General features: G+C 39.5%; 1 protein-coding gene across 1 annotated transcript in view; it reads left to right on the top strand.

Annotated features, from left to right (window-relative positions):
* CFAP47 (cilia and flagella associated protein 47) overlaps positions 1-22,392 on the top strand; it is a 500,885-nt gene that overhangs the window by 370,465 nt on the left and 108,028 nt on the right. The window contains exons 53-56 of the mRNA XM_039256279.1: positions 7,654-7,829; positions 8,464-8,571; positions 15,250-15,358; positions 19,197-19,301. Coding sequence (XP_039112210.1) covers positions 7,654-7,829; positions 8,464-8,571; positions 15,250-15,358; positions 19,197-19,301 — 498 coding nt within the window. The remainder of the gene's footprint in view (positions 1-7,653; positions 7,830-8,463; positions 8,572-15,249; positions 15,359-19,196; positions 19,302-22,392) is intronic.

The following is a 22,392-nucleotide window of genomic DNA, read 5'->3' as shown; positions in this document are numbered from 1 at the left end:
ATTAGCCAGTGTTGCCCTCTAGCATACATCAAAGTAATAACAGAATGGGGAACCTTAATATTTAGGTTTTACCCCAGCATGAGTTTGTCTCCTTCCTTGATTAAAAGCTTGGTGGCTGCCAGGGCCCTCAAACAAGGTGGCCATCCTGCTGCAACTGAGTCAGTCTGCTTTGAAAGGTATGCCACTGGTCTTTGCCAAGGTCTAAATTCCTGGGTGAGTACCCCCCAGAGCCACCCCATTCTTCTCATGTGTGAAGAGGTTGAAATCTCGTGATACATTGGGATTCCCACGGCTGGTGCCTTTGTGAGTTTTGTTTTTATAGTTTTGAATGCCTTTTCCTGATTAGAGTCCCAGAAAAGGGGTGCTCCCTCTTCCCCCTTTAGTGCCTCGTATAGAGGTCTGGCCAACTCCGAGAACCCTGGAATCCATATTCGACAGAATCCTGCTGCTCCCAGGAACTCTCGGATATACCGGCAGGTAGTGGGAACCAGAATGGCATGGACTGCCTGTTTCCTTTCTGGTCACGGTATCCATTTGCCTTGGGTAATTTTGAAGCCCAAATATTTAACTTCCTTTTGGCCAATCTGTGTCTTTTTCTTTGACACCTAGTATCCCTCCTCTTCTGGTAGCCAGAGTAGGGCCCTGGGTTCCCTCCCAGCAATGGGTCTGTGTGGGACTGGCTAGCAGAAGATCGACACATCCTAGGTTCTATCCCAGAAACCTGGCTAAATTAGATGCCAGTGCCCCACTGAATAAGGTTGGTGAATTTTGTAATCCTTTGGCAGTCTAGTCCAAGTGAATTGTTCCTTTGCCCCTCTGGTAGTGTTTTCCCATTCAAAAACAAATAGGGGTTGACTATTAGGCACTAGCTGGAGACAGAAGAAAATGTCTTCTAGATCTAGGCACGTGAACCATCCTGCTTCTGAGGGTATGAGCCCTAGTAGAGTGTGTGGGTTAGGCAATGCTGAATGCAGCATGATGACTGCTTCATTAATGGCTCTTAGGTCCTCACAGGGTGGTTGGTAATCATTTGTCCCAGGCTTTTTCACAGGCAGCAGGGGAGTAGTCCATGGGGACTGACATCATTTTAGAAGTCCCCATTTGAGTAGCCTGTACAAGTGTGTCTGGATCCCTAGGTGTGCCTCCTGTGGGACCATATTTTGGTGTATTTTGACAGGTTAAGCCCCAGCCTTTAGATCAGTTAATATTGAGGGGTGGTTTTTTGCCAAACCAAGGGGTTTGCTTCTGCCCAAACTGAAGGGAATTCACCTTCCAGCTTGGGGGCCACAGTTCACTCCCTGAGAGGGCAAGTATGTAATTTCCATTCCTCTTCCCATTGAATCTCCAGGGACAAAATCATGGATTGGGCCTTTTCATTTAGGCATATTGCATCTGTCTTTCTGAGGAGAAGGCTATTTTTGTACCCATCTTAGCTATGAAGTCTCTACCTAACAGTGAGACTAGGTAGATATAGGAATTCATGAACTACTTGGTGACTCCCCAGCTGGCATTGTCGGGGACCACAAAATGGCCTTTGCGTTTGTGTCTTTGTGGCTCCTACAATGGTGACTTCTCGACCCGACAGAGATGCCGTCTGTGTGTCACCACAGAGTGTTCGGCCCCAGTATCGACCATGAAGTCTATTGTTTGGCCCCCGACCTTCATTTTGACCATGGGCTCATGGAGGCCTAGTTGGATAGAGTCCTATCTTTCCTACTCATAGTCCACTTCTACCATTCCAGTCAGGTCAGCCTGCGTGGTCCTGGTTGGTAGTGACTAGGTGGAGTGGTTTCCCTTTTTGGCAGTTGGGGCATTCATTTTTAGAGTGTCCAAATTCTTTGCAGTAGGCACATTGTTCCCGTCCCTGTGGCACCCTTCTTCTTTGTCCTTGCATCCCTCATGGTTTCCATGGGGCTCCTTCCCGAGGGGGTGGCTGCCCCAAGGCCGCCGCCAGGAAAGCTGCCTTTTGTTTCATTCTTTGGTCTGCCTCCTTTCTGACAGCTTGATTCCACTTTACAAAAACCTTGTTGGAGATTTCCAGTAATTCAGTGGCGTTTTTTCCAGCAAATCCTTCCAATTTTTGGAGCTTCTATCTAATGTCACTTTGGGTCTATCCCACGAAGGCAGCATTGGCCATGCACTGATTTTCAGGGGCTTCTGGGTGGAGTGTGAACTCTGAAGGCTTCACATAATCTTTCATAGAAATCAACCAGATTCTCTTCTGGCTTTTGTAGGACCTTAGATACCTTTGCCATGTTGGTGGGCTTTTTGGACCCAGCTTTTATTCCCCGGGGGAAGATGAGTCAGTATCTTTCTAGCCTGGCCCTTTCCACTTCTGTGTTGGGATCCAGCAGGGCTCCTTTTCATGCATAGCCTCCCATAGCTAAGCCTTCATGTCTAGATTTCCATCTGGTGCCTGAGTCTGGAACCATTTTCTGGCTTTGGTGACAATTTGTCAGTGCTCTTGTGTGTTGAAAAGGGTAAGAAGAAGCTGCTTACAGTCGAACCAGGCAGGGTGGTGAGTCTGGATTATGGATTCTAGGAGATCTATCATAGTCTGTGGTTTCTCAGAGTAGGGTGGTGTGTGGTGTTTCCAGTTGAGGAAGCCAGTAGTAGAGAATGGGTGGCAGTAGAAAACGGATCCCTCCTCTTGTGGGGTCCCATCGGGCCCTATTCTCTGGGGACCCCTAGTCTTCTGCAGTGGCATCTGCATTGCTGTTGGAGGCCTTGGACCTTGACATGCAGACCTAAGGCATCTTCCTACCAGTTCAAGTGTCCCTGGTTGGGGCCGACTGGCTGCTGGTGGAGGTGAGACCGATGGGGGTGGATTATCAGGTAGGCGAGGTTCTAGGGGCATATGGTGGCAGAAATGGAGGGACTTCTGATTTTTCTTGGAGGATGGGGGCGGTTTTTTCTGCTGTGAGGTCTTCTTCTTGGCCCGTGCGACTAAGACCCTACGTTGTCCCTTGCTATTAATGCAGAACCAGACCCAAGGAGGCTTGACTTGGGCTATTTACAGCCACTGGTCCATATATAGGAATTGATCTGGGTGGCCAGAGTCTCCACTAACTACTTTATAAACAGCTCAGATTGTAGGGACATCTAGGGTACCCTCAGGGGGCCAGCCTACACCAAACTTGGGCCATTCTAATTCACAGAGGATGTGTAACTTCCTGGAGATAAATTTGACCCCATAGTCACCTGAAAATCCCTTTTTAAAATTCTTAATTATATATTCCAAAATAGTTGCTTTTGAGGAATTTCCCCGCATCCTGGTATTCTATGTAGATCCCTCCCAATGTAAGGTGTCGCAGGACAAACATGAGGGAAGAGGTCGCTTCGTCCGCCTGGCCGCTCCCCTCACGGGGATTTAGACGCCTCTTAGCATTGGCAGGTCAGTATAAACCCCTGACTCGGATCAGGCCTCTGCGGACCTGATTCTGCCTTGAGCTGTATGAGGTCGTCACGGACTCGCAGGGTAGGACCCACTCAGGCTCCGTAGCCGAGACCGTGGAGCACGGGCACTCACACACATATTCAGACAGATTGCAGACTTCCACCCAGGACTTCCCTATGCTGTGCAGTGACTGTGTTGCCTGGGAGGTGATCAAGCTCCCCTTCTGCCTCTATGGCGGGCCTGAACTCGGTCCTGGTTCCCCGGAGACACTTACCAGATCCGATGTCCCGTCCTGGCAGAATTTTCTGATTTCCCCTGGAGTCCATCCAAGCACAGCCGAAGCAGACTATTGCCGGGCCCAGCAGGGCTTGGGATCCGGTGAAATCACCTGCAGCGCACCTTCTTTTCTGTCAGAGGGGCCGTCGAAGAGTGGCCTCTCCACTGGCTACCGACTGGGGTGGCTCAAGGAGCCAGTGCAGCTGTTGGCTTCCCAGCCAATGCACCAGAATGTTACAGCGGATGCTTGGCGCCCAGGAAGACACAAGCCACACATGCGCACTCAGGGAATCAGGAAAGACTGTTGATTGGCACCAGTGCAGGCCCAGCAGAGTCACCTCCAAAGGCTGAGCCCTGAACCTTGGTGTTGGCCTCTTTTTATGGCTGGAATGATAGGGGTTTGACAGAGAAAAGAAAAGGGGAGGAGGCACTTATCAGTGTTGCTTTGTGGGCAGTTGGGGGAAGCAAGAGGCAAGCAAGATTTCAGAAACATGCAAGGGGAGTATTTGGCCTTGAATATCTGGCTGGTACTTTTTATCTTGCTTTTCCCAGCTTTTCTTCTCAGCCATGGATGTATCAAAGAGGAGCTGCTACACAGATGCTTCAGAACTGCATCCTCATTTTCATCTCATAAGATTTGGCCAACGGCAGAATGTCCTAACACATTTGTGACATTAGGGCCTGCTTCTGTTACATGGCTTGTAGTTCACAGAGATAACAGTAGATCGAAAGTGGCTTTGTTTTACTTTGAGCTCAAAGCTTATATGTAATAAGACACCAGACAATTTGATATTCCAGCACTTCATTCCTCTTTAGACCAGAGTTTTCATTGTGTAGGTCTCAAAACATGAGTGGGGCAAAATGGGCATTATTATTATTATTTCTTTTTTAAGAAATAGAATAGAGTAGGGGACACCTGGGTGGCTCAGTCGATTAGGCGTCTAACTTCAGCTTGGGTCATGACCTCATGGTTCATGAGTTTGAGCCCCGCATCAGATTCTATCCTGACAGCGCAGAGCCTGGAGCCTGCTTCAGATTCTGTCTCCCTCCCTGTCTGACCCTCCCCTGCTCACATTCTGTCTCTCTCTCCCTCAAAAAAAAAACATTAAAAAAATTATTTTAATTAAAAAATATTTTAAAAATGAAAAACATTAGATTAGAATAAAAGAGAAGGGAAAAGATCAGAAAGTGTCACGTGTGGGAAGAGTAAGGAATGTTTTGTGAATCTTTTTTTTTCAGTGATAGGTTTATGTGGGCCAAGTCATGATGTAAAGTGAATTCCTCATGGTTGTGATGAAAAAATTTTGAAAATCACTGGTTTAGATCCTAGTACTTTTACTTCTGTGAAGAAGAAGCTACAGCATTATTGTAGACTGACGCTGATCTTCTCTGAGAAATATCTGAGCAATAGACCACAACGAATGTCTAGTCCAAAGACGTCTCATTTTAGTTTCCTGTCTAAAGACCTGGGCAGAGTTTAGTTGTTGATTTGTTTGATCCTTTGAAACTTCCTAGGAGGCTAAATTCTCTAACAATCTCATGAAATTATAAACTTTGTGACATAATGCCATTATTGGGTTTTTCACATTTTATATTCTTAACTTTTCCTTCTTTATAATTATAAACATTGATTATTTTAATATAGCAATTTGAATGCTCATATATTTTAGGAATCCATGATTCTAATATCTTCTGAAACTGTTGAGGATGGCCAGTTTCCATTGCATTTATAATTAAATCTGATTTGCAATAAATAACATCTCAATTCAATTGTAAATTTATGTGTATTTTTGTTTTTCAACTTTCCTTACCAGATGTTGTTCACCATACTAAATGCTATTTCCATTCCCCTAAAATGTTACATTTATCCACTCATTTATTTATATATAGGCAATCAAGCAAATGTTCATTCCTTGGATAAAGCTGTAATGTCTGTCTTAAAGATATGTTTTGTGAATAACTCTCTCCCCATCACCACCTGTCCCTACCAGCGTAACCTCAAGGTTGTTTTTGTCACTACTTCAATTGGATAAGTTTCAAAATACCTCCATTCCTAAAGTGCATCCATTTCCATGCTTTGAATTATGAATGAAATGTCCAACATTCTCTGTTTCGTTAAGTTAGGACATTGTAGTCAACTGGTCTTTGTTTAAGATTGAGTTATGTCCTCGGGGCGCCTGGGTGGCTTAGTCGGTTAAGCGTCCGACTTTCGCTTAGGTCATGATCTCGCGGTTCGTGGGTTCGAGCCCCGCATCGGGCTCTGTGCTGACTGCCAGCTCAGAGCCTGGAGCCTGTTTCATTCTGTGACTCCCTCACTCTTTGACCCTCCCCTGCTCACGCTGTCTCTCTCTCTCTCCTTGAAATAAATAAAAAACATTAAAAAAAAAAAAAAAAAAAGATTGAGTTATGTCCTGTCTACTCATCAACTTTTAACACTTTTGTTTCAATTAATGGCCTATACTGTCATGGAGATCACGGCTGTAATGGGATGAAATATAAGTTATTAGCCATAAAAGGTCAGCATGGGGATCAAAAAATGTCTTGGAACTTAAGGAATGCCTTCCAGGGCTGAGTAGATGTAATTAGAGGGCAGGATAGGAGACACCAGAATGGAGGAAGGAATCTAAACAAAAAGATAGTTTGTATTATCAACATAATTTGTCTTCCTAGTTCAGATTTTCCCTAGTACTCAATACTAACGTTACAGGTACTTGAAGTATGTCCTCTGGATCAGCAGAACTTTTTAGAAATACATATTTCCTCGGTACCTGGGTGGCTAAGTTGGTTGAGCATCTGACTTCAGCTCAGGTCAAGATCTCGCAGTCTGTGAGTCTGAGCCCCACATTGGGCTCTCTTGACAGCTCAGAGCCTGGAGCTTGCTTCAGATTCTGTGTCTCTCGTGCACGCTCTTTCTCTCTCTCTCTGTCAAAAATAAATAAACGTTAAAAAAAGTTTTTAAAGAAATACATATGTTCTCTCTTTCTCTCTCTCTCTCTCTAAAAAGAGGTGGGGGAGCGCCTGGGTGGTTCAGCTAGTTAGTTAAGCATCCAACTCTCAATTTTGGCTCAGGTCATGATCTTACAGTTGTGAGATCAAGCTCAGCATGGAGCCTGCTTATGATTCTCTCTCTCTCTCTCTCTCTCTCTCTCTCTCTCTGAAAGAAAGAAAGAGAAGGAAGGGAGGGAGGGAGGGAGGGAGGGAGGAAGGAAGGAAGGAAGGAAGGAAGGAAGGAAGGAAGGAAGGAAGGAAGGAAGGAAGGAAGGAAAACGAAAGAAGGAAATGTTTTCGGGACCCCATGCCAGAGCTACTGAATCAGAATCTTTGGGGCAGGGGACCAGTTATCTGTGTTTTAGCAACCTCTGCAGAGGATTCTTACTTATGCTAAAGTTTGAGTACCACAGCTAAGGAAGACATTGACAAATGAACCTCATGGTAATAATGGTATTGAAGAAAACTATATTTTAAAAGTAATTGTACACTTTCCTGACCATTTAGCTAAATGCATGTCTTGGAGTATTTGTTGTTGAAAAAAAAAAAAATTTCCATTTGTCAAAACTAGTCAAGGAAAACATATAAGAGATTAAAAGTGAGTGAGAGCGGTGCCTGGCTGGCTCAGTCGTTTAAGCATCCAACTTGGGCTCAGGTCATGATCTCATGGTTCGTGGGTTCCAGCCCTGCATCGGGCTCTGTGCTGACAGCTAGCTCAGAGCCTGGAGCCTGCTTCAGATTCTGTGTCTCCCTCTCTTTCTGACCCTCCCCTGCTCATGCTGTCTCTCTCTCTCTCAGAAATAAATAAAACATTTAAAAATTTTTAAATAAATAAAATAAAAGTGAGTGAGATACATTCAATAACAGATCAAGGAGAAAAATGAAACAAATGGCCTTATGTTGTGTGAAAGTTTTCTTTACATTTGCTTTTATAGAACAGTGACTCAATGCTGACACTAAGAGCTGATTATATATTTGTTCTGTAATTCTAGGAGAGCATTTGCATTGAAATACCTCTCTCTAATCCAAAAAATAGAATTATTGACTTAAATGTGCAGTTATCAAATGCTGCTCTTAATGGACTCAAGACACTTAGGCTGTATCCGCTAGAATCTACCAGCTATGTGGTGCAGTATTCTCCAGCGACTACGGGCCGTAGAGATGAAAGGTATGGTTCAAGTGTGGCTTTATATTTTATTGTCGATCCTCTGAAATTAAGCCTTCGAAATTATTTTAAGTGACTTGTTCAAGCCTACTCAAGTAAAAGATGACAGAACTGAGATGCCAGCCCGCTTTTATTGATTTTTTAATTTGTGTTTTTTTTTTTCCTGCTTCTGCTTGTAGACGGTCATAGATTCTGTTTCTGTGTCCCCCAAAGGTGAGCGAGCACATGCGGACTAGAAGGGAAGCTCTCCAGAGTTGCGTGTCACTTGATAGCCTTCGCATGAAAATATATGTGTGTTCAATACAGCAAACTAAATAGGATTTAATCACAGAAAGTAGGACTTCGCGTGTCAGAGCTCCCGCAAGACATTTGATTTCATTATGTTTAAACATTTTTCATTCATTCAACAGACATTTATTAAATGCATATTAATGATGACACTGTTTTTCTGAATAATGAAGGGATTTTCTCACCAAAAATGAAACATTTTTAAATATATCTACGACAAGAGTAGAATTTGTCACGGAGCAGTTGTCACATGTTGTACCTGAAACCACCTATTTAGGATTTGTGTTTGCCAGTTTTTATTACACAGACTAAAGCCCCTGACAAGATTTTGTGTGTCTTTCTCCACCAGCATTGTTTTTCAACCAAATACGGCTCTGGAGTTCTGGTATTTACTGAGATTAACTACTGAATTACCAAAACCAACCACAATGCCAGAAGTACAATGTGACCTTGGCAAGTAAGTTCCATTTAATAGATAAATCATGGAAGGAAACAAGTTTCTCTAAAAGAATATTGTTATAATCCACTTGATCTTTTTTGATCTGACATAAATATATTTTCCATCATTGATTTTCTTTTCTGGAGAAGGTTTGATATTGAATTTACCCCATGGGAAATTTATGTGAAAGAAAAACAAATTAGGGCTTAGTACGGAGAGCCTTTTATTCAAAAGGATTATTGCAAGGGAGAGAAAAGAACTATTGAAATAGTTGGAGAATGCCGATCTCCGAAATCTGCAAGCATCTCAAAATCAAACAGAAAAAGGTAAAGGTGGGACAAGAAGAGTTAAGCAGACTCTTTGGAGAGAAGGCTGGACATGGAAAGGAAAATGACTGTTGGGGATGGATAGGAAAAGGAGCTTCCTGTGGGAAGCTCATTCCCAGGAGAAGCCGAGAAAGGAGGCACGTTCCATTTTTTTGTGCTTCCTTGAGCTTCAGAACAAGCAGCGCTCAGGGGCCTTTGAGAAAGTTAGAAGGCTGACTAAAGTTTGGTCAAGGCAAAGCAGAGGGTAAGTAGTGGGCAGTGGAGAATACTTTGTCATTTGGCTATTACCACATGCCCTTGAGATGTGACCATTTGTATTTACATGGTTGAGTTCCTATTACATGTTTGGCCCCAGTTTTGATGCTGGTGCATAGGGGTAACCCAGTCACTGTTCTTACCTATTTGCACTAGTGGGCAAATCAGTACCTGTTTGTTAATTTCTCTCCTTTAGCACAGCAGATGAATATTGAATTCTCCCAGTAACAGATCTATTAGCCAAATAAATCTGTAGCAAGTAATTTGTTGAGGAAGTGATCCCAGTAAGAAAAATCAGCAAGGGAATAGGGGAAGCAGCATAAGAAAAGGGAAGAAGTAAGCCAGCTTGATTGCAGGTACAGTCTCAGACTTTATCTGATCCTGCAGAGAGCTCTGGAGCGTAAGTCACATCTCAGAATTTGTCCTCATGCCAAGATGCTGAGCTTTTGGAGCTCCCCGTGCTAGGTCACTATAAGCTTCCTTGGGAAGAGGTATACACTCCCAGGCACTTCTCCTGTCTGTATAGTTGAGGAGACAGCAGGACCCAAGGGAATCATCTAAAGATCTCAGATGGAAGATGACCAGCAACATGTAGAAGTTGGGGTCTGGGACTAGAAAACTGGTGAAAATCTTCTAGGGGAACTGGGTAGGGCAGCGGCAGTGTCTGCTTCAAGTTATTAACAAATGTCTTTCTAGTTTTATATTTTTCTTGTTTTAAAAATATACTAATATATGAAAACTGTATGTGTATATAAAATTATTAACAAATCTAATACATTTATGTGAAAATATTTAGCTCAACCGGTTTTACAATCATGGTTTTTTTTCATTCCACTAAAAGATACTGGCCTCTTCTCTTTCTTTTTAAGTTCTTGTTACTTATGGATATGGTTTTCTAAAGCATAATTTCTTTGGCGCTAAATTATACTGTATATAATTGAAAGTTGCATATAATTAAAAAGTGATATTATTATCACTACTTTGTGAGCCAGCCTTATTATGGATCCTTGTCCTCTTTGGGAGTTTATATGGCCATTAATTGTACTCAGTGTCTTTAAAATTTTTTAATCCTATATATTGGTGTGGTTCTATTTTCATACATTTTCCTAGGTAGTCAGGGTCCCTTTCAATATGGAAACATGATTTTCAGTTTTTGGAAGTCTCAAATTATACTGTCTCTCTATTTTCTTTCTTCCTAAAACGTCTATGTTTTAGTTTTAGAACTTGAGGGTCTTTTAATTTTCTTATTTTTTAGCCATTTTTACCAACATTTGTGCTTTTGCATTCAGTTAGATTTACTTGAATTTATCTTCCAATCTTTCTGTTGAATTTTCATATCAGCTGTCAACATCCAAGACCATTTTTGTTGTTATTGTTGTTTGGATGTTTCATTTACGTGGTTTTTGGGGTTTTTTTTTATTGTAACGTTCTTTTCCTATTTCATGTTAGTAATTTTTTTTCTGGTATACTTGAGATATGAAGGGTCATTTTAAAAGTTTATGGTCTTTGTCTTTAATTATATATTTTGTACTCGTTTTTTTTCTATTTAAAACTTTGTCTGATGCTTGTTTCACTCATATTTAAATGATATTCAGGACTTATTGACCCATTCATGTTGTTTTATGTACCATTCTTCATTTATTTTCATAGGTCCAAAAAAAATTCCTTCTTACTCTTTATGAACTTTTGTTCCCTTCCCCGCCTCCATTTGGTATATTATGCAACATGTTGTTTGTAACATTGTATATGCTATTATTCCATATTTGTGCTCATTTTTATTGGGTACAATCATAGGAATGCAATATCATTTTAATTTAGTGGATGATGACAGAGTTCAGAATTGGTTGTGTTTATTTACACTCCCACTGGCTGTATGTGAATTGTAGTTGCTTCACATTCTCAAGTACATGGGTATGGTAAGACTAATTTTGACCATTCTGATGTGTGTAAAGTGGTACATCAGTTTACCTTTATTTACATCTTTCTCATGACTAATGAGGTTGAGTACATGCCATATGGTTATTGGCCAATTTGATATAAGCTTTTTTGAAGTGCCTGGTCATGTCCCTTCACTGTTTTTCTATTAGTTTGTCTATATTTTTTTTTTTTATATGTTTAGAAGTCTTTGTATATACTGGATACAAGCCTTTGTGCGTTATATATGTTGCATATGTCTCTTCTTATATTGTGAGTTTCCTTTTCAGTCTCTTCATGGAGTCTTTTAATGAAATTAAATTCTTAATTTTAATGTAGTTTCTCAACCTTTTTGTTTTCTCCATTGCTTCCATACTCCAACGTAATTAAGAACTTCTCTGTCCCTGCTAGAAAAATATATTGTCTTGACTTCTTGTGTTTTTATCTACAGTCTACCCGGAATTGATATCTGTATGTGATGTGAGAGGAATATCAGTTAGGAGGTCATTACACTAATTCAGGACCAAGCTGATTGCAGCTTGGGCCAGAGTATTGCCAGTGAATGTGGAGAGAAGTGTTCATTTATGAGTTATTTTTGAAACTGGAGCTAGTGAGTTTTGCTGACTACTGATATTTGAGTCATAAGGAAAACAGCAGGGCATAGATGACACCAAAGGTTTTGACCTGAGCAACTAGAACTAAAGATATGACATTAACTGATAGAGAGGAGACTATAAGAAGAGCTGGTTTGAAAAGGGTAGGTATCAAGCGCTCAGCTTGGGACCTGTAAATTTGAGATTTCTATTAAACATCTGAATAGCAGGAAGTTTGCTAAAAAGCCTTCAGTGCAGTGGAAATATTCATATTGAAGATACATCATTTAGTTGTTCCTAGGTTTGTATCAAGTGTAAGCAGAGATGAGTGGAATAAGTAGTACGACTCTGAACTTCTATTAAAAAAATTTTTTTAATCTTTATTTATTTTGAGAAGGGAGGGAAGGGCAGAGAGAGAGGGAGACCGAGAATCCAAAGCAGGCTCTGCGCTGTCAGCGCAAAGCCCAATGTGGGTGAACCGTGAGAACATGACCTGAGATTATGACTATGAGACCATGACCTGAGATTGTGACCTGAGCCGAAGGAAGTTTGAAACCAAGAGTCCAAGGCTAAGTTACTGGGCCACCCAGGCATCCCTGGACTCTGCGCTTATAAGTCAGAGACAGCCTTAATCTACAATTTGCCTTACAGATGATTATTAATGAATTTCAGAATGACAAGTAGTGACTGGTCACTTACTAAATAATTTGCAGAATGAAATTAATTGAAGTCAGTCACCTCAGTAACCTTTACATATTGGAGGCAATTTTTTTATCATTTTATGGAAACCTCATTCTTCTCTGTGGTTCACAATAGTTTCTCATCCACAGCTTTTGGCACTGTCTTTTTTTTTTTTTTTTTTAATGTCTTTTTATTTTAAAAGAGGTTAAGACTCATAAGAAGTTGAAAACATAATACAGAGTTCACATGTACCCTTCATGTTAGGGCACCTGGTGGCTCAGTCAGTTAAGCATCTCACTCAGTTTTTGCTCATGTCATGATCTCAAAGTTCATGAGCTCGAGCTCTGCATCAGGATCTCTGGTGACAGTGTGGAGCCTGCTTGAAATTCTCTGTCTTCCTGTCTCTCTGCCTGTTACGCGCTCATTCTCTCTCACTCAAAGATAAATAAATCAACATTTAAGAAAGTTAACTTCTTGTTTTTCCTTGATTTGACAGGTAATATTATTTTAGTTTTCTCTTGTTACTCTGTATTAACAAGTTTAAAACCATCTTGATGACAAAATATTTTATTATGACAAGAAATATGGAACCCAAGGAAAAAGTATAACAACATTTTAACTCAATAAATTTAATTTTGTCCCTAAATAAAATGTGCATCAACAATCCTCATTATATTGGGGCACCTAGAAGACTCAGTCAGTTAAGTGTCCAACTTCGGCTCAGGTCATGATCTCCCAGTTCATGGGTTTGAGCCTTGTGTTGGGCTCTGTGCTGACAGCTCAGAGCCTGGAGCCTGCTTGGGATTCTGTGTGTCCCTCTCACTCTGCCCCTCTCTTGCTCACACTCGGTCTCTCTCACTCAACAATAAATAAGCGTTAAAAAATAAAAAAAAAAAAAAACAGTCCTCAGTATACACATTTATAACTATAAACTTTATTTCTCATGATTGGGAAAAGTAGCAATTAAAAAAGAAGGTTTCTTAGATTCAGTTCCTTTGAAAACCTTTATCTGGATGAACAATGAATCAAGTACCACGTTATATATTTTGCCCCTTGGTTTACTGGCAATCACAGGCTACAGACAGCTCTCTTACTTTTTGCACCTTTGCCCATTTCAGATGTCATCAAGTTATATTAATCTTTGCAATAAAATTGATTTTAATTCCCATAGGACTATTTTTCACTGTTTTAGATTCCACGTGTAAATGAGATCACACTGCATTTGTGTTTTTCTGTCTGACTTATTTCACTTTGCATAATGTCCTCAAGGATCATCCGTGTTGTCACAAATGTCAGGATTTCCTTCTTTTTTACATTTGGAGAATATTCCACTGTATATATCACATTTTATTTATCTATTCCTCTGTGGAAGAACATTTAGGTTATTTACATATATTGGCTATTGTGAATAATGCTGCAAATAATATGGGAACACAGGTATCTTTTTAATTTACCGATTTCATTTATTTTGGAAACATACCCCAAACTGGAATTGTTGGATCATATGGTAGGTTTTTTTTTTCTTTTTTGAGGAACTCCCCCATTGCTTGTCATAGTGGCTGTACCAGTTTACATTCCCTTCAGCAGTGGACCAGTGTTCCATTTTCTCCACATCCTTGCAACACTTAACTGTTTTTTTAAATGAGAGCCATCCTAACAGATTTGAAGTAGTATCTCATTGTGGTTTTGATTTGCGTTTTTACAAGATGCCAATTTTCATGCTGTACATCAAAAGTAATTAGAAATGATAGTGGAATTGTTACGGTACCAGGCTGGATCACTGGCAGAAAAACCAAGTGGCACTCAGAGATCTTGGTGGATCGGAGTTTTATTTTACACCGGCAGGCTCAGAGGAGATCCTTCTCTAGAGATCTGAATTCCCAGCACAAGCATGGGGCACAATTTATCGTTTGTTACTTCCACATTCACGTTAGTAGTAATTTGGCATGCATGGCAAGCAGGACAGGAGGAATAACCTGGGAGAGGAGTCTCTAAGCTAGGTACTAGAGTTTATGTTAGTCCCGGTGGCCATCTTATGGTGCAGAACTTTACTTATTTTCCCAACAGAGCGAGAGTTATGAATGCTCTTGATTATTCTTTGCCTTTAGCATAAATATCAGCCACATTGCTGGGAGGAGAGCATTTACTCATCATTAGTCTGGATCATTTCAATGTACTGGACAGAACTTTGTGAATTTTTTACTCTTTGTTATAATTTCTAGACTGTGTTAACTTTTTCAGCTGAATTTAACAGTTATAAAATAATGAGTAAATATTTCTCCTAAAACTGGGGTATATTCCAATAACCAGGGTGGAATAACATTTGGTCTCAAAAATAGAAAATCGGGGACCAATTTAGCAAAATGTTATTACTTCATACATGTTTATTCTTATTTTGAAACTCACACAAGTTATTATGTTAGTTTTCTAGACCTGTCAGAACAAGTACCACCCACTGAGTAGATTAAAACAACATAAATGTATTGTCTCACAGTTCTGGAGGCTAGAAATTTGAATTCAGGGTTTTCACAGGACCATGTTCTCCCTGAAACCAGTAAGGGAGAATCCTTCCTTTCGTCTGTGGCTTCTGACGCTTGCCACCAATCTTTGGTTTTCCTTAATTTAGAGGCACATCACTCTAATCTCCACCTCCATTGCCATATGGCCATCTTCTCATGTGTCTGCACATTATCTTCTAATAAAGACACCAGTCATAGTGGTTTAAGGGCCACCCTACTCCAGTATGATCACATCTTAACTAATTATATCTGCAGTGACCCTATTTCCAGATAAGGTCACATTCTGAGTTATTGGCAGTGAGAACTTAAATATATCTTTTTTGGGGGTATGCAGTTCAACCCATTAATAGTCATCAAGTTTATAAAGCTATCATTGAACATGTTTACTAGCTTTCTGTTTCCTTCCAGGTACACGACTCAGATAATTTCTTTAGTTAATCCTACACATGAAACCTTAGAATTGCAAGCAACAAACAGTAATCCTGAAAATTATGTCTTGGATGCTCACAAATCACTGGTAAGTATATTTGGAAAGCCAAGTAAACTGCCACTACTAGAACATTTTCCAATACTGACTTTGGGACTCCATCGAATATTACCATTTGATTTATTCATAAGGTTTCAAATGCTTAAAATTTAAAAATAGAATTTATATATACATATATTTCTCCCCCAGTTTTAACTTATCAAAAAAACAATATCATAGCCATCTAAAATTTTAAAATTCTTTTTAAAAAATTTTTTTAATGTTTTATTTATTTTTGAGAGAGAGATAAGAGACAGCGTGAGCAGGGGAGGGTCAGAGAGAGAGGGAGACACCGAATCTGAAGCAGGCTCCAGGCTTTGAGCTGTCAGCACAGAGCCCGATGTGGGGCTCGAACCCACGAACCGTGAGATCATGACCTGAGCTGAAGTCGGACACTTAACCGACTGAGCTACCCAGGCACCCCTAAAATTTTAAAATTCTATATCTTAGAGTCATACTCATTATCACTGAACTCTAAATAAACTGGTTGTGCTTTATTTTTGACCCTTTTAGGAATCAGATTTGGAAATGATTTCCCAGTAGTATGATTTTGACTAAACAATCCTTCTGTGTTTCCAGGGTCCCAGGAGGCCTGTTCCTTCAGTCCTTCTGAGTTCCTGCCCACCACCCCTCCCCCACTTGCAAACAGTGTGAACAGCTCTGACCCTCTCTCCTTTCTCTACCCCATTTTCTCATTCCTTGGTCCCTAGCTGAGACTAGAACCAGTCAATGGGCATCAATCCTTTTTCTCCTCCCACAAGTAACAAACAACGTCTTGAAGGTTTAGCGGAATATCTTTGCTTCCAAACATGTGATACCAAATATGTACAGCGAATACCAAAACCGTGTATTCAGGTATACTTTAAAATGATAATTGTGATAGATTATTTTCTGCAGAGGATGTCACAGTAAATCATGAAGCCCTACTAAGTAGATATGGTATTTATATAAAGGCTTTTACTCTCTGCTGTTTAATGATTAAGAAATCTGTGATGTGATTTCAGTTATATCTTAATACCTGTCTCTTGTCAATCACGGGTTGCCAGCTAATAGTATCATGATCTGAAATTAGTTCCTAACTGCCATAGTGTGTCCAGTTAGATATCACTAAGTATTGTATAGCTAAAATTGTATGTAGTTTAATCTTAGAATAACTATACACACAGGCTTGTATTACTTAACACTGTATTTTCCATAAATTAGCCAGAATATGGTGATCAGGATATAGTTTACAAAAAATTGAAATTTCTCATTAGAAAGTGGTACTTTTATATCCTTTATATCATTATTTTTACAGAAGAATATAAACTATAGTCCAGGGGAAAACAAATGCAATATATTGCATAATGAAGAATATGGATTCTGCTTTTACATTTTAAAATGTTTATTTATTTATTTTGAGACAGACAGACAGACACACACACACACACACACACACACACACACAGGGAGAGTGAATCTGAAGCAGGCTCTATGCTGTCAGCACATAGCCTGACACAGGGCTGGAACTCACAAACTATCAGATCATGACTTGAGCCAAAATCAAGTCAGATGCTTAACTGACTGAGATACCTAGGCATCCTCTGCCTTACATTTTAACCATGCTTGCATTATTTTATACATTTATCAAATATTCTTGAGCACTGAATATGTACTTAACTTGAATACTGAGAAACAACTCAAAAATAAATTTATAGATGAGAAAACTATTATATATCATAGAACAAATAGGAGTACACATTAGTGGTCACAATAATACATATATACTACATAATACATATAGATAAATATACACACACATACACACATAAATATCTAGCTTTATTCTTGGCTTGGTTGCATAGAATTCGTGTTTACATAAGTAAGGATTCTAAAATATTGATGATTACTCAAAAATCCTTCAATAAGTAAGCATAGACTGATTATCAGTGTAAATAATGAAATAAAAACCTTGCTTCCTCTCAACTATATATTATGAAAAATTTCAAACAGGGAAGTTGAAAGAGTAATACAGTGCACAAACATAACTTCTACCTTGGTTCTTATATTAATGATTTGCTATATTTTTTTCTTTCTTTCTCTTATATTCCTTACTGTTTAGTCTGAAGGTAACTTATAGACATTGTTCTAGACACTAATAAATACTTCAGATTATATTTTTAATAGCATAATTAATCTCCACATCATCAGGTATCCTGTCCAAATTTAAGTTTACTCACCTGTCTCAATTATCTTTCTCTCTTGAACTAAGGTCCAGTGTCAGCTCACATATTGGAATTGGTTATCGTGATGATACTTCCTTGTAATTAAATGTTTTTAAGTTTCAAAAAGGTCCTATATTTAATATATTCTCTATATTCCATTATACTAAACTAGTATATTTGCTGCAGATAAATTCCAACCAATGATATTTATCTTTCTTTCCTTGTAACCATGGGCTTTTTAGTGAATTTTAGTTGGAAATAAGGGAATTTTATTGAATTACTGCTTGGTTATATACACTACCTCTATCTTCACCACATGCTTCTGACATATATTTAATGAAGAGGGATTTGAGGCCAGAGAGGCTAAAAAACTGCGTGGTCAGTAAGTTGTAGACTTGAATTAAAATCCAAGTTAATGTAGTACTATGTAGTTTTTCCAATGAAATAGATAATTTTAATATACATGTGTATATATGTATATATGTGTGTATATATGTATATATGTGTGTATACATATATAGGGAGAGAGAGAACTCTTCTCATATTTCCTAAACTGAAAGAATATATGAAATATAACTTTTCTTATTTTTTTTTTACTTAGGTTGATATTATAAATAATTTATATTCCTTATGTGTGCGTGAACTTAAGTGATTAACTGTCAGAGGGAGAGCCAGCCTGAGATAGAAATATTTGCTGTAGATAAACTGTAGATATATCTAGTAAGGAGCTCCCTCTGTTCTACATATAAAATTAAGTTTGTATTTTTATTTCATGGTCATGATCAAGGCATTATTATTAATGAACTAATAATAATTATTATTATTAAGAACTAAGTGCTACCTTCTACAAGGATTTGAATGTTACTCCTATATTGTAGCTTTACACTTTCAAAAGTTATGTGGCAAAATACGGTAGTAAAAAAAATAAACTTACTTTTCAGACATGTGCTTTTTCATTTTTTCATTCTGTAAGTGTTGATGTTAGATATTATATTATTCACAGTCTAGCATTTTAATTACACAAGATACTCAAATCCTTACTGTATTGTGACAGACTTACTGGCTTTCACAATCTCTAAAGAGGTAACTCATTCTAATACTATTCAGACTCAAGTTATTGAAACAGGTCACACCTGTAGTGTGGACATGCTGGTACAAAAAGGAACACTTCACTGTATACTAAGGAAGCCTTCCTTACATCTGTGCTTAGAATTGGTTCATTTTGTTTGACATTGCCAAAGCAACAAGTTAGGTTTCCAGCAGTTTGACAAGTATCTTGGGATGACCAATAAGCTCTGGGTTCTTAAATAAAATGCGTATTTCTCTTATCCAGAGTTCTTACTCAGCTTTAAAACTTAATCCTAATTTCCTCGTATAGAGCAAGTGACCCTATGTGGTCATCATCTAGAGGAAGAGCACGGTGCAAACACCACTAAACGCTGCTTACCAGGGCTGTTATACCAGTATTCGCCAAGCAGGCATACTGGGAATAGATAATGTGTGTACAAGGCAACACACTAATCACATGAATATCAACCTGGCACATACCTAGCATGCAAAGGTGCTGACTCAAATAAAAGTACTGATTTTTCTTTCTCTTTCTTGTTCTCTTTGAATTTACACAGCTGATCATACCTCCTCACTCCTTCGAACAGCTATCTGTTCGCTTCTGGCCTTCTGCTGTTGGAAGAACTGGTCATCAAGCTTCTATCATCTTCCACTGTACTCAGGTATGAATACAGTATTCTTGGACCGAGCAAAGTCAGTTAATTTCAAAATCAATAAATAAGTAAATCTAATTCATTCATTTGACATTTTTTGCAAGCGAAACAAGTGCATTGTAAACTGTTAATTAAATGAACTTTTGGGAATGCAGTATACATCGTGCATGTGGAGGCATCTAAAGAAGCTACTTTTAGGGGCCCCTGGGTAGCTCAGTCAATTAAGCTTCCAACTCTCTCTCAGCACAGAGCCCAGTGCAGGTCTTGAACCTACAAACCTTGAGATCATGACCCGAGCCAAAACCAAGAGCTGGACACTTAACCAACTGAGCCACCCAGGCGCCCCACAAGGCAGAGCTTTTAAATCTTTGCCTCATAGTGGGGCTGGCCCCTTCATCTTAATTGTTAGGGACAGTTTAGTTGCTTGCATTTCTGGTGGAAATTGTGTCTATTCAAAGATCGTCTGACACATCAGCAGTGCAACTTTACTTTCAGTTCTCCATCTCAGTAGCTTTTGAAAGTCCTATCCTAGCGATGCCCTGGTGGCTCAGTTGGTTAAGTTGTCCAACTTCGTTTCAGGTCATGATCTCACAGTTCATGGGTTCAAGCCCTGCAATGGGCCCTGTGCTGACAGCTCAGAGCCTGGAGCCTGATTCTGATCCTGTGTCTCCCTCTCTCTGCCCCTCCTCCACTCATGCTCTGTCTCTTTCAAAAATAAATAAAAGCATTTAAAAACCTTAGAAAATCCTAGCCTTTAGAAGCTGAATGTGAAATTCTTTTTAAAAAATTTTTAAAGTGTTTATTTATTTTTGAGAGATAGAGACAGAGAAGGAGAGACAGTGCAGGTGGGGGAGGTCAGAGAGAGAGTGATAGACAGAACCTGAAGCAGGCTCCAGGCTCTGAGCTGTCAGCCCAGAGCCCAACATGGGGCTCAAACTCATGAACCATGAGATCATGACCTGAGCGGAAGTCAGATGCTTAACCCACTGAGCCACTCAGGCACCTTGTGAAATTCTTTATCAAACAGAAAAGAACTCAAACAAGTATGTAATCAAACAAAGTACAAAACAAGTATGTAATCAAACCTTTGTAACTCAGTTTAACACTGGTGCTTGATTTCAGTCATCCTGAGCATCTCCTTCGAAGTTGTAGCACATCTCCAAAGATTCATCTCTGGTTAGACTTTAATCAGTAATTCATTTATCTGGGGCGCCTGGGTGGCTTAGTTGGTTAGGCGTCCAGCTTTGACTCAGCTCATGATCTCATGGTTCATGGGTCCGAGACCCGCGTCGGGCTCTGTGCTGACAGCCAGCTCAGAGCTGGAGCCTGCTTCTGATTCTGTGTCTCCCTCTCTCTCTGACCCTCCCCTGCTCACACTGTCTCTCTCTCTCTCAGAACTAATTAAAAAACAAAAACAAAAAAAAATAAATAATTCATTTATCCTTTCAGCTCCCAGATGCAGACCCCTTCAACTTTTTCAGTGTCTTGCCTTGTTAAGATTTTTCTTGCCTTTCCTTTTTATTTTTTTTTTTTGCCTTTCTTTTTCTTTTTATCCCTGAATCATTTGGGACTTCCTCTTTTATCTAATTTATCCACACACCAACCTTAGCTAGCAAAAACAGTTTATTGCAAAGTATTAATTGAATGAACTTCTGGAAATATGGTATATATCATTTATGTGTAGGCATCTAAAGAAGATATTTTTTAAAACAAAGTTAAAGAGTTTACTTCTCTAAGAGGTTACAATAACTTTTAACCATTAGGGAAACACTAGTGTAGATTTCTATCCCTCTCTTGTAAATATAGTTGAACTGACACACACAAATGAGTAGCTGCTTAATCTAAAGTCTACAAATGGCGGTTCTTATATGATAAATTTGAACTATTTCATATCGTTTGTCTTTGTTGAACTGAGGGAAGTGGCTATAGTTCATTTTTCGTTTCATTTGTTTCGGGTTTGGATCCATGTGAAGAGGCCTGCCTTGTAAAAATCTAACTTCACTCTACGGTTGTTTGTGCAGATTTTTGAATCTGAGGTTTCTTTGCCTAGGGCTTCACAACTGTAAATTGCAGGAACTCTTATTATGCTACCAGAATGTCTAAATGAGATTGTGTTACAATGTAACAGAATGAGAGCAACAGTAGTAGGCTGCAAACCTGGGAATCAGACCTTCTCTTAGATCAGACTGACGTTCTTAGATTTTCTTTCTTGGTTTTCAGTTGTTTTAGTTTTATTTTCAAATAGTTGCTGTTATTTCATGTGACTTGCTGTATCTAAAGGTCAAAATAGCAAAAATGAAAGAAGACTTAGTCAGACTGGTTTGATTACACAGTATGAATCTATGGTTCATGTAGCCCGTGTCTATGAAAACTTTGTTGATTCTTAGCAGGTTCCGTTGTCCTTGAGCTCTGCTCAGTGTGTAAGCCAGATTTGCTGTCTTTTACCTCCACTTGCTTTATCTTTCAGAAACATTGAGGGGCGCCTGGGTGGCTTAGTCGGTTGAGCGTCCGACTTTCGCTTAGGTCATGATCTCACGGTTCGTGGGTTCGAGCCCCGCGTCGGGCCCTGTGCTGACTGCCAGCTCAGAGCCTGGAGCGTGTTTCAGAGTCTGTATCTCCCTCTCTCTCTGACCCTCCCCTGCTCATGCTCTCTCTCTCTCTCTCTCTCCCAGAAATAAATAAAAATATTAAAAAAAAAAAATTGAAATCAGATTTTTAAAGGGTTAGCTGTGTGTTCTTTCAAGAAAGTTAGAGATAAAGATGGGCTAAATATGTCACTTTCTTTTTGTAATACACATGTTCATTCAGATACTCTTTAATTTCCCCTCCCTGAACCGAAAGGGATAATTTAAGCAATGCCAGAGCAGTTTGTGGATACTAGTGTTCAGTAATGGTGGGATGTGGTTTAATTTAGAAGCTGCAGTATTGGAGACCACGTGGCAAAACATGAACACATCGCCTCCTTGTTTTTGTAGTCTTGTTCATTCCCAGTGGTTTAAAGTAATGTTATTTCTGTCCTTCAGGATTGATTTTTATCACGTAACCAAAAGAAATAAGTAATTTATGTAAAACAGTTGTTAATGTAATTGAACCCTGATGC

The sequence above is a fragment of the Hyaena hyaena genome, unplaced genomic scaffold (genome assembly GCF_003009895.1).
Source record: "Hyaena hyaena isolate Hyena2069 unplaced genomic scaffold, ASM300989v1 scaffold_12, whole genome shotgun sequence".
NCBI classification, from domain to species: Eukaryota; Metazoa; Chordata; class Mammalia; order Carnivora; family Hyaenidae; genus Hyaena; species Hyaena hyaena.
Note: the sequence above shows the minus strand (reverse complement) of the source record. Positions and strands in the feature narration are given on the sequence as shown.